Here is a 10,263-nt window from a genome sequence, read left to right as displayed (position 1 = left end):
AGTTTGCCGCTTCTCGGAGGATCAGGGTGCGGAGTGCTCGTTCCCTGCGGTTTGTGCCTGGGCCGCGGGTGCGGTACGGGAGGAGTGTGTACACCTCTGCCAGGTGCTGGGGCACAGCCCCTGCCGTGCGTTTCGGGAAGCTTCGCCCTAACCTAGATAAAAGCATTTCTGCCCCGCTGGGTCACCGCCCTCGTTTCTGGGTTCTCCCCCACCCCTGCCAGGCCGTAAACACCGATCAGTTTATTGTCGGAGATGTCAGCGCGGGGCGTTTTGGAGAGCCCGAGTGTGCGGCTGAGAACAGCTCCGTTGGATGATCAGTCATCAGAGGGGAAAAAAAAGTCCACGGTGAAATACAAGACGCTCAGACTATAAGCTGCCAGTGGTGTGTTTTTAACCACGTATGAATATTCTTTCCATTAGTGATCGGATTTTATTATTTCCATACAGCTTCTGGCTGGTGGAACCAGAGGTGTGATGAGGTTGATTCAGTGTCTTGCTCAGTGCCTATCGACTTACCACTGGTAGCTAGTAGTTCTTGTGCAATCATCATACATTTTTCACCTATGTAAGTTGTCTCATTTTGTTGGGTTTATGTTTTGTAAAGTTACCTTAAAGTTCCATGTCCCACTGGCTTGGCTCCTCACCTGTGAGAAGGGATTTCCTTGAAGCCTGTGTTTATCCCTGTCACAGTAATCATTCCACAGAGTCCATCATCCTGCCAAAGTGATTCTCTTCCATTAACTTGCAAAGGACTCAGTAGTTGTTGTTGTACTTCATGAGTACTAGGTGTCTTTGACGTGTTGAAAAAGTATATTGTTATTGTCATGGTGGCCTATGCATGTAAGTGTGGAAGGATGAGAAATACCACTTTTTTTTTAAACTGGTTGTTAATTTACAGTGAGCTAATTTTATATATGTAAAGCATATATATATATATGCTGAAGTTATATTTACCCATAACACTGATAAACTCTGTGCTTGGCAGCAGCTGTGTCTGTGTGCATGGTCTGATAGCCATCCACAGTACTGCTCTAGTACTGTACCTTTCTCTGTATATCTGGAAAAAAATTATTCAGTGCTTTTCAGAATGGAAACATCTTTTCATGCAAGTAATCACTCCTGTAGGCTTTTGAAGAGTGTATGGAAAAGCTTTTTCACTTGCTGCATACAAGTGTTGTTCTTGCCAAGTGCAAAAACCCATCCCTGGCAGTCCTGGTGCACTTGAAGCTACACATGGCAGAGTGTAATCTGGATACTGTTTTTTGCTATGCAAAACCTAGACCACAGAGCAGCACGGTTGTGGACACTTAGAGATTTGAATCACAACTGCAGCTTGGCAGTGCAAGACTAGGTATTGATGCTTGTGTCTGATTATATGTGAAGGTGTCGGTGTTCAAACCTGTTGTGATCAGGAAGAGTGAGAGCGTACTCGGCAGATATTGTTAAAGCAAAATTCCTTATGTGTTAGCCTAAATAGGTTTGGCTTTCCGAATGTTGTCTGAAGAATCACTGCCATGTTAGATTAAGTGAAAGTAGTTTTAAAATATCATCTAGTTATTTGGGGATGCTTCATGGTTTTTTGTGTTTGTTTTGGATAGTGCTTGTGAGCTCTGACCCATTGCCAGCTTTCTTATCAACTGCTCTAAGAAGTTCGGAGCCCACTGGTGCAACTGCTAAGCACAAAAGATTGGGTGCTGAACTGTCTTCTGCAAAAGCTTGACCTTAAGGATGAAGCATCAGAAATGCTACAGTTCGATGTGGATAGAGAGCAAATGGACCAGAGTGAATGGAATTCCTGTGGCTAACAAGCGCTGTTCGCTTCCTGCTATGGTGTAACTTTGCTAGGTCCCTGGAGGAGGGCTGCATGTGAGCCAGCTTAGGGCAGCTTGCTAATGGTGCTCTGCAGAAATGTCAGAGTCATATTTGGGCACCCCATGACTTCAGCAAAACTGCTGAAGGCTGTTAGTAAGTTTGGCTGTTGACCAGCAGTTAGCAGCTTTCAGACTGATAGTAGTAGTTAGCTTAGTGTGACTGTGGCACACTACCCGTGGCAAAGAGCAGAACTGACATGGAAGAGATTGTAAATGCTAACTCTGAATTGCATGTCCATCTGGTCACTGGAAACAGCTGGTGTGCAGGCTCTGCAGCTCCAGTCCTTTACCAGCTTAATTTGTAGAAGTTTGTTATGTTTACCTCTTAAAGCCAGGCGAAACAGTTGTTCTTGAAGTCACAGAAGCAGCACCAGTTATGCACTGGTTTTGCAGCACTGGTTTGAAAATCCACGTCTGTTCTTTGTGTTGTATGTAGACAACACACCTTTACGATACAGCACCTGTTTTGTTAGGCTGTGCCTGTGGCATGTCACAGGCAAATGTAAAACATCCTCTGAGCAGATATCTGTAGTGCACTTTTTTCCCCACGCAAAAATCAGTTGTGTGCTAGACCTTAATGGTACTTAATTGCTGCATATAAATAGAACTGTACTTCTCTTTACCTTTCTGTGGCTGCAGACATTTTATGTGATGTACTACGGTGCTGGATGTCGACAGGGAGTACGCAGTGCTTCATTCTGTGATGCTTCCTGGTGAAAATTTATCCTGATAACGAGTATAAACTGTGTCAGGATCAGTTTTAAGCTCAGGCAAACTAGGCAGATGAGTGTGGGAGCAGACTGCTAAGCTTGACAAAAATAATGGCCATGAAGCTCACAAGAGACACTCTGGCCATGGTTCTGAGCTTGCCCTGTGCAGAGCACCCTCTCTGTGAAGCAGCTCTCTAGTTACTATTCACCTACATTCCCAGCCTGCTACACGACCATCTCCTCTCACCTACTGCTGCTGGGAAGATGAGCGCTGCCACAAAAGCGTGAGTTTTTTTCTATGCCAATAATGAGGACAAAGTAAGGGTTTTGTCCTCATTTTTGTGGGTGACGAATGGCAGTTCTCCATATGGTTCTGAGACACTGTCAGCTCTGGCTGATTATTGCAACCCTGCCAAGCCTTACATGTTTTCATAAATGTAGTGAATGGATAGATAGCTTATGCAAGTGAAGATGTTTTTTCTTAATAGATTTGTACAGTATGGAAAAGGCCTTCATGTGGGTGATATACTGTGCTTCTGAGCTGGAGGACTATGCTCCCTCCTGGAAGTAGTCTTGAATCAGCATTCGGTTTTGTGGACATACAAACATTTAAAAACCAAAGCTTGAGGAGCTAGGAAACCTCGAATATGTAGACTTTCCAGATTTGATAGCTTAATCTGGGTAATACTAAAAGAAAATACTTTCTTTTTTTTCCTTTGTGTTTGATTTTGTGAACCTTTTATATTTGTTTGCTTTAATTATCATCAGATTAAATGCAGTTAACTTGCATAGCTACTCTTTTTTTTTCCCTAACCTTTAATCCAACAGCTTTGACACCAAACTGATTTTAGTGCATGCTTGAAAAGTTTTACTTAAAATCTCCTAACTATTTATGTTACTATGCAGATAGGCCTAAGATCTGGTCTTAGAGAACTCCTAAATTATTTTATAGTCTTATAAGTTGTCCCACAAGTGAGAAATCGAATGTGATCTAATTTATAACTTGAAACTTGTTCTTTCCAGCAGAATATCCATGCAGCCACGGAGTCTTTTGGCAGGTGTAAGGGCTTGCTTTCATGCAGCTCAGGGCTGCTGTAGGCCCTCTGTTTATGGAAAGTAATTTTCTAGGCAGCAAACATTAACTTTGTCTCAAATTCTTCTCCCTGCAGGAAGCTGCACAAGCCTTGATTTATGCTGGGATGGCAGGGTCCAACTTGGAAAATATTCAAGAAAAAATAAATGAGTACTTGGAGAGAGTTCAAGCTCTCCATTCAGCAGGTGGGTAAGGAGCTTTCTAATTAAACCTCTGCTTAAATTAATTGAGTGGAAAGTTGTTTGCTGCTGTGAAATACATATGAATGGTGTTTGCTCTGGTTTTCATTATTCTAATTTTCTTGTCCTTTGTGAAGAACCACAAATACAATGAGTGCTTTGAATTCTGATTAATCAGAAATGGAGACTTACTTCCTAAGGACTTGGGTGTGGGTATTCTTTGCTTCTAAATATTCTGAGGAACCACATCTGCAGAGCAAACCTGAGAAAGTAATTAAATATAACAAAAAAATTGTTCAAGAACAAATCAAAACTTGCATCTAAGCCTCAGCTGCATGATGGGTTTGAAGCAAGTAAGCTCTGGTATTTATGTGGAATTGCTAACTCTGAGAGGGCAAAGGAGCACTTTGCTCTCTAAAGAGTTTCCTTGCTTGATCCAGTTTCAGTGTTTGTGCCTAGACCAAATTCTCACATTTTTGCACAGCTGCAGTTCTCTGTTAGATTCATAGGATTGCGTGGCCAAAAAGGGACCTTGGAAGACCTGTACACCTGTCTCCTGCTCAAAGCAGGAGAGATGTTAATTTTTGGACCAGGTTGCTCAGGTTCAGTCAGGTCCTAAAAACATCTAAGAACAGAAAATGTCTGGTGCCTCTGGGTCCCTGTTCCAGGGTGCAAATGTCTCTTCTAGTGATTATTTTTTTAATATATATGTGGTTGTCTTCTCCTCTGTTTCAGTTCTTAGCCACTAGCTCTCATTCCCTTTCTTCACACTGCAGTGAAGAGCCTGAATCCATTTTCTTGACAACCCTGCAGTCAATGGCAGGTTGCTATTAGGTCCCACCAAAGCCATCTCTCCTCCTGCCTGGACAAGCTGTGCTCCCTCAGCTTCTGCTCAAAAGGCAAAGTCCTCCAGCCTCAGCCATCATTAGAGGCCCACAATTGGATGCAGTATTCCAGATACCATCTACTGAGTGCTGAGTAGGGGGTCATAATCACTTCCCCTCATCTCCTGGCTGTGCTTCCACTGGCACAGCCCAGGGTGCTGTTAGCCTGCTGGCTTGGGGTCTTCCAGCTGTCCCCCAGGCCCTTCTCCATGGAGCTGTACCCTGCAGTGTGTTAGTCTGTCCCTGGCACAGGGCATAGCATTTGTCCTGGTTGCATTTCCTGAGGTTCTTGCCTGTGTCTCTGAGTAGCAGCTGTGTGCTGGAGTGAATTGGTTTGATGGGGTCCACGGCGTTGGTGAAGGTGCACTTCTTCAGGTCATTAATGAAGGTATTAAGGTGGACACCTAAGGAGCTTGTATATTGCCATAAGTGATGTGTTCTCACAAATTGCACAATATTTTACATAATTTAAAAACCTTGGTCTCAGTGTAGTGTGAAAGATATTTTATTTACATTATTTGACATCTGAAATATCTTGAGAGTGTATCTCTGCTTCAGGGAGGGGGGGATGGTGTTTTCTTGTCCTTGCATAGATGTTTTTAGAGAAGCTTAGATTCTATTTCCAGATGAGAAATTGACATTACCCATCTGATAAGAGCTGCTAGTGTTTCAGTACCATGTTAAGGATGTTTTTACATGTCTGCTGCTGTAGAAAGGTAATTAGTTTCTTTTTCATTTAGTTCAGTCACAGAACACAGACCCTCTGAAGTCAAAACAGCAGTTGGACTTGGAGCGTGCTCACTTCCTAGTTACACAGGCTTTTGATGAAGATGATAAAGGCAATGCAGAAGAAGCTATAGAGTTGTACACGGAAGCGGTGGAACTCTGTTTGAAAACAGTATGTTAAGCTACAGGTTAACTTGGTGGAATTATGTGATGGTAAGAAATTCTTCCACTTACACAAGTGACTGACCCTTAAAGACTGGCTTGAAAATGAAGTACCTGTGTTTCTAAAAACTACTTTGTAATAATTTTTATTTCCACTTTTTTTAGTGTTTCTTCCAGTCTTTATGTTATGTTGCTATACAACACTGTAAATTTATGGGGACTTGTGATTTATGTGGGTTTTTTTCTGAACTGGATTATACTGAAAACTAGAAATATTCTGGAACTTTTCATGTTAATTTTTGCCCTGGAGCAAATGCAACACTAAATCAGAAACTACAAACTGTTAAAACTGAAGATGACTTGCTGATGTGTCAGCTATATTACTTTCTGACTACGTTAAAGGAAGTAATTTAAGGGAAATTTTTGTGTGTAACACTTTCTGAAGACATAACATCTGCTGATGCCAAAACAAGTAAAAATACTACCTGGTTACTCAAGTGCTCAACATTAAAGCTGTTATGAGTGTATTCAATCCACACTGAAATTAATGGTAAGGACAAATTGGCCATTATGTAAACAATGAAGACTACAATTACAGGTACTGCTTTTTTCTCTTAAATCCAGTTGTCTTAACTAACTCATTACAAGAAGAGCTCACCATCATAATGTAACTCCACCAAGTCTGTTTTTCTTTTTCCCTTCTTTTCCCTTTTTATAATGTAAAAATATATGTGGGTTGTTGAGAGTGGTATGTTACTGTTGCTAAATGCCAGAGTAAATTCTTTTCTCATAATTCTGTACACTGGTTTTACCTAGGCTAAAAAACCCCTGGTGATACAGCATAACCAGACCAAGAGTTAGTAGAACTGCTCTAGTTTTTCCACTTCAGCTGTTGGAGCAGAACATTTTCAGTCTATTATGTAAGATTGGCTGCAGCAGCATACTGGCTTTTCTCTGCTATTTTCCTCCTTCTGTTGTGTCAGTGCATGCAGATACTATTGAGTTAGTGTGAAAGTTTCTCTCATTAACAACTGCATTAATTGGGTATTTCATTGCGTACAAGATACTGCTGAAGTTTCTTTTAATCTTGACTAGTGTATTATTTTGTTGACGTGATGGTCAGCTTTGTCCCTTGGGGTGATCCAAAAGTACCTTCTTCTTCCCAGGATGAAAGAAGATTGAAGGAGCTCTGCAATCTTGAAGCTTTACTTCTGTCTTTCTCCTCAGTATATTCAGGTGGAGAGATTTGTTTCTTCCTTACCTGTGAAGTGCTCGGGGAGTAGCCATTCCCCCCTTCCTGTGGCTGACTCCTACATACGTGTGCTGGTGTTTGTTCCATCTCCACTGCTTACCTTCACACGTCTTCCAAACTCTTTTCAAACCAGGAATTCCTCAGAGTATAATTTATTTGCAAGTGAAAATAGTTGCTTATAGAAGGTATTTCTAGCTGACCTCTCAGCTGGGAACAGAAGTCAGCACTCTTGATACCTGTTTTGTTGCCCTGTCATAGATTATTTTATGCTTTTGATTGCAAGTTTAAAATGTTGTTCTAGCACATCTATCTTGTTTGTTTGTATTCTATGAAAGTAAACATTCAAAAATTATTTTTTTTCCTAACTTGCCATGATTATTTTTGACTAATTTGGGGAATTGGAACACATCCAAGCTCAGCAGTCTATGTAACATTTGAATTTGTCTTCTTTCTGCCCACAGTGTTTTAATACAGTTAGTTATTCTGGCAAATTCTTTGTTTATGCACTGTTTCCCATGCTGATGAATTTTAAACATCACTTCCATTCTATGAACATTTCACTAGAACAGCGAAATATTTGCTTGCTTAGGATGCTTTTTTTATGCTGAGATTTTAAGAAAACCAAGAAGCAAAGCAACATTTGCTCATTTAAAAAAGAGAATTAGAAAAAAATAGCTGTTTTCTCCTTTCTATAATCTGGGAGTATGACAAACTGAGCTTATAAAGCATGCTGGAATTGTTTTGGATTTGTAGCATTTCCTTTATTTTGTACTTCAGGCTACTGAAACTTCAGAAGCAGGACTCCAGTCCAAACTGAAACAGCTGGCTCGACAAGCACTGGATAGGTGGGTGCTTCTAGTGTTAGTAAACATTAAACCTAAAGCATAGACATCTATTTATTTATTTATTTAGGAAAAGTCGTGTTGGTCAACTTGGGCATTTGTTCATTCCCTTTAACATATGTGGGAACATGAACCAAGAAAATCAATAATTGATCTGTGGCTATATTTTTATCATTGTAAAGAAAATGCATTTTTATTTGCTTTAGAGCAGAGGCACTGAAGGAATCCATGTCAAAGTCGTCACAGAAAGAAAAGTCAACTGCAGCTAAACAAAATCAGCCAGTGAGAACATTCTTTCCATTGGGCCCTGATTTTTCTTTAAATGATAAACCACAGACAATCAGAGCGGTACAAGCTAGTGAATCTCAAGGACAAAGATACACTGCAGAGGAGATTCAAGTGCTCAGGTAAGTTGAAGACTTTTCCAAAATGAGTTCATGAAAGATCTGGCTCTGAGCAACCAAAATACAAAGATAGATTTATAGATGATTCAACTGCTATTTCACTGGAAACTGAGGAAGAATAATACTTTGTAGGACTGTGACTTCTGCTACATCCAGTTCCTTGTGCTTTGATTTTTATTATAGGTGGAATAAGCTACAAATAATCCATAAACCTTTAGCCTAAACCGTGAATTTTGAAAATCATCATGAAATTGGAATATTTTTCAAGTGGTAGTTGTCTTGTTTCCAGAAGCACTGGTTTTTTAGGCTTTAAAAACTCATGGAGTTGTTACCTTTTGGAATCTAGTTTTTGAAAGATGATAGAAAGGTTCGTAACTCTTTTTTTGTGTTTGTTTTTCTTGTGATTTGCAGGAAGACTTCAAAAATTAATGGCATTGAATATGTACCTTTCATGAGTGTTGATCTGAGGGAACGTTTTGCCTTCCCTATGCCTTTCTCGTAAGTATGATTCAACTACTGCACTTCATTTTTGTGTTTGCTTTCAAAGCTTTCCCATATTTGGTATTTTTGTGTTTTCTTCTCCAGAGTTTAATATTGCTTGATCAGGCTTTTAAGCATAATTCAGGCAGGGATATTAAAATATTACCTTTTCCTTCTTGCAGTCTGAACTTAAAATGTTATTGTAAGTTGAGCCTACTTTGTAGTGCTTTTGCAGTTGTTTCTTCAGGCCTGTCAGGACAACATTATATTTGGCTTTCTGTATTATTGGGCTGGGCTGGCAATTTGGGTTCATCTTCTGATTGTGCTCCATGCCACTGAGGTTAGCTCAGTTGCTTGTAAAATGAAGGTGATAGGTGTTTCCTCTGTAAAGGACTATGCCAAAAAGAGTCATACATTACTGCTGGACTTTCATTCATGAGCAGTAATAATACGTTAAAATTGCATAGCCAGAATAGCTAAAGAGATTTCAGGTTGGTTGGTTGGTTTGGGGTGGGTTTTTTGTTCAGTTTTCTGCTGAAGGCTTGTCAATCAGACAAGCCTCGGTGTTTTCAAAGAAACTTTTTATTAGTTCATCACATTTAAATAAAGTGAAGAATCTGAGTTTCTGCTGATGGGGATGGCTTTTTGGAATTCTCTTCTGTTCAATCCTAGATGAAGGAAATGTTTTTATTGTTTCATGTTTTTTGTATTTTTGCTTTTTTCCCCATAAAAATCACAAACTCAGAAGTAGTGTTCTTTGCAATTATTTTGCAGCTTTGTTGTTGTTCTACACATACTTTGCACCTTCTATCAGACATACATAAGACTGGACACACCATGAAAAGCTTTTTCTAAACTGCTATTGATTTATTTCTACTTTTTTTCTCTCTTAAACCTAGTGATAAATGTGGGAAGTTACCATTATCTCCCAAACAAAAAGCAATGTTTGCCAAGTGGGTGCGACCAGATGACATAACAAATAACCCTACGATGATATATACTGTATCAAGTTTCAGCATAAAGCAGGTAAATTGTTCCTAAAGAGACATGTGTGCTGCTAGTGCAGTGGGGAGCAGGGGACCTTCTTGTTCAAAAAGGAATCCCCAAATGTGAGAGTGCTTTCCTTGGCTCTCATGAGGTTAAATGAAGAGTAACACGTCAGATTCCATGCATTTTTTAGCCATGAGAATAAACAGGTGTGTTAGCAGTGGAAGTAAAGATCAGGATTTGAATTCCAGCTGAAAATCATGTCTTCCAGAAATAGTGGTAAGGTTAGCACAAAAAAAAGTGAGGTGTACCCTGCAGCAAATTGCTCACTCAACTTACTGCGTAGGAAAAATAATGAGCAATATTTTAAAGTTGTTATTTGACCCATGGAGAACAGAGAACTGTCTTGCTTAGTGTTAAACTGTAGATGGCCCAAGCTGTTCTGAAATCCTCGGTAGAGTATGCCATTGGATATGGTTTATATCACACAGTGTTTTGAGGAGGAAGCAGTGATGTGAGTGGATGCTGAGGTATCTGTGCTTGCCTCCGATTGTCATCAGTAATTCCAAGTTTGGTTTGCTCTGTAGGGGCCTCATGTTGAACAAGCATATCTTTCCTGCCTTGTTAGTAGTAGCTTTGCTTCTCTTGGTTTAAACCCTTCCTTTTTGAAGGG

At 40.1% G+C, this 10,263-nt stretch overlaps 1 protein-coding gene across 1 annotated transcript in view; it reads left to right on the top strand.

Annotated features, from left to right (window-relative positions):
* Nucleotides 1-3,753: 3,753 nt before the first annotated feature.
* CAPN7 (calpain 7) overlaps nt 3,754-10,263 on the top strand; it is a 24,581-nt gene continuing 18,071 nt past the window's right edge. The window contains exons 1-6 of the mRNA XM_009069952.1: nt 3,754-3,859; nt 5,478-5,635; nt 7,655-7,722; nt 7,926-8,126; nt 8,535-8,621; nt 9,503-9,629. Coding sequence (XP_009068200.1) covers nt 3,781-3,859; nt 5,478-5,635; nt 7,655-7,722; nt 7,926-8,126; nt 8,535-8,621; nt 9,503-9,629 — 720 coding nt within the window. The 5' untranslated portion in view covers nt 3,754-3,780. The remainder of the gene's footprint in view (nt 3,860-5,477; nt 5,636-7,654; nt 7,723-7,925; nt 8,127-8,534; nt 8,622-9,502; nt 9,630-10,263) is intronic.

The sequence above is a fragment of the Acanthisitta chloris genome, unplaced genomic scaffold (assembly GCF_000695815.1).
Source record: "Acanthisitta chloris isolate BGI_N310 unplaced genomic scaffold, ASM69581v1 scaffold2152, whole genome shotgun sequence".
In the NCBI taxonomy this organism is placed as follows: Eukaryota; Metazoa; Chordata; class Aves; order Passeriformes; family Acanthisittidae; genus Acanthisitta; species Acanthisitta chloris.
The sequence above is the reverse complement of the archived record's forward strand: the minus strand, read 5'-3'. Positions and strand labels throughout refer to the sequence as shown.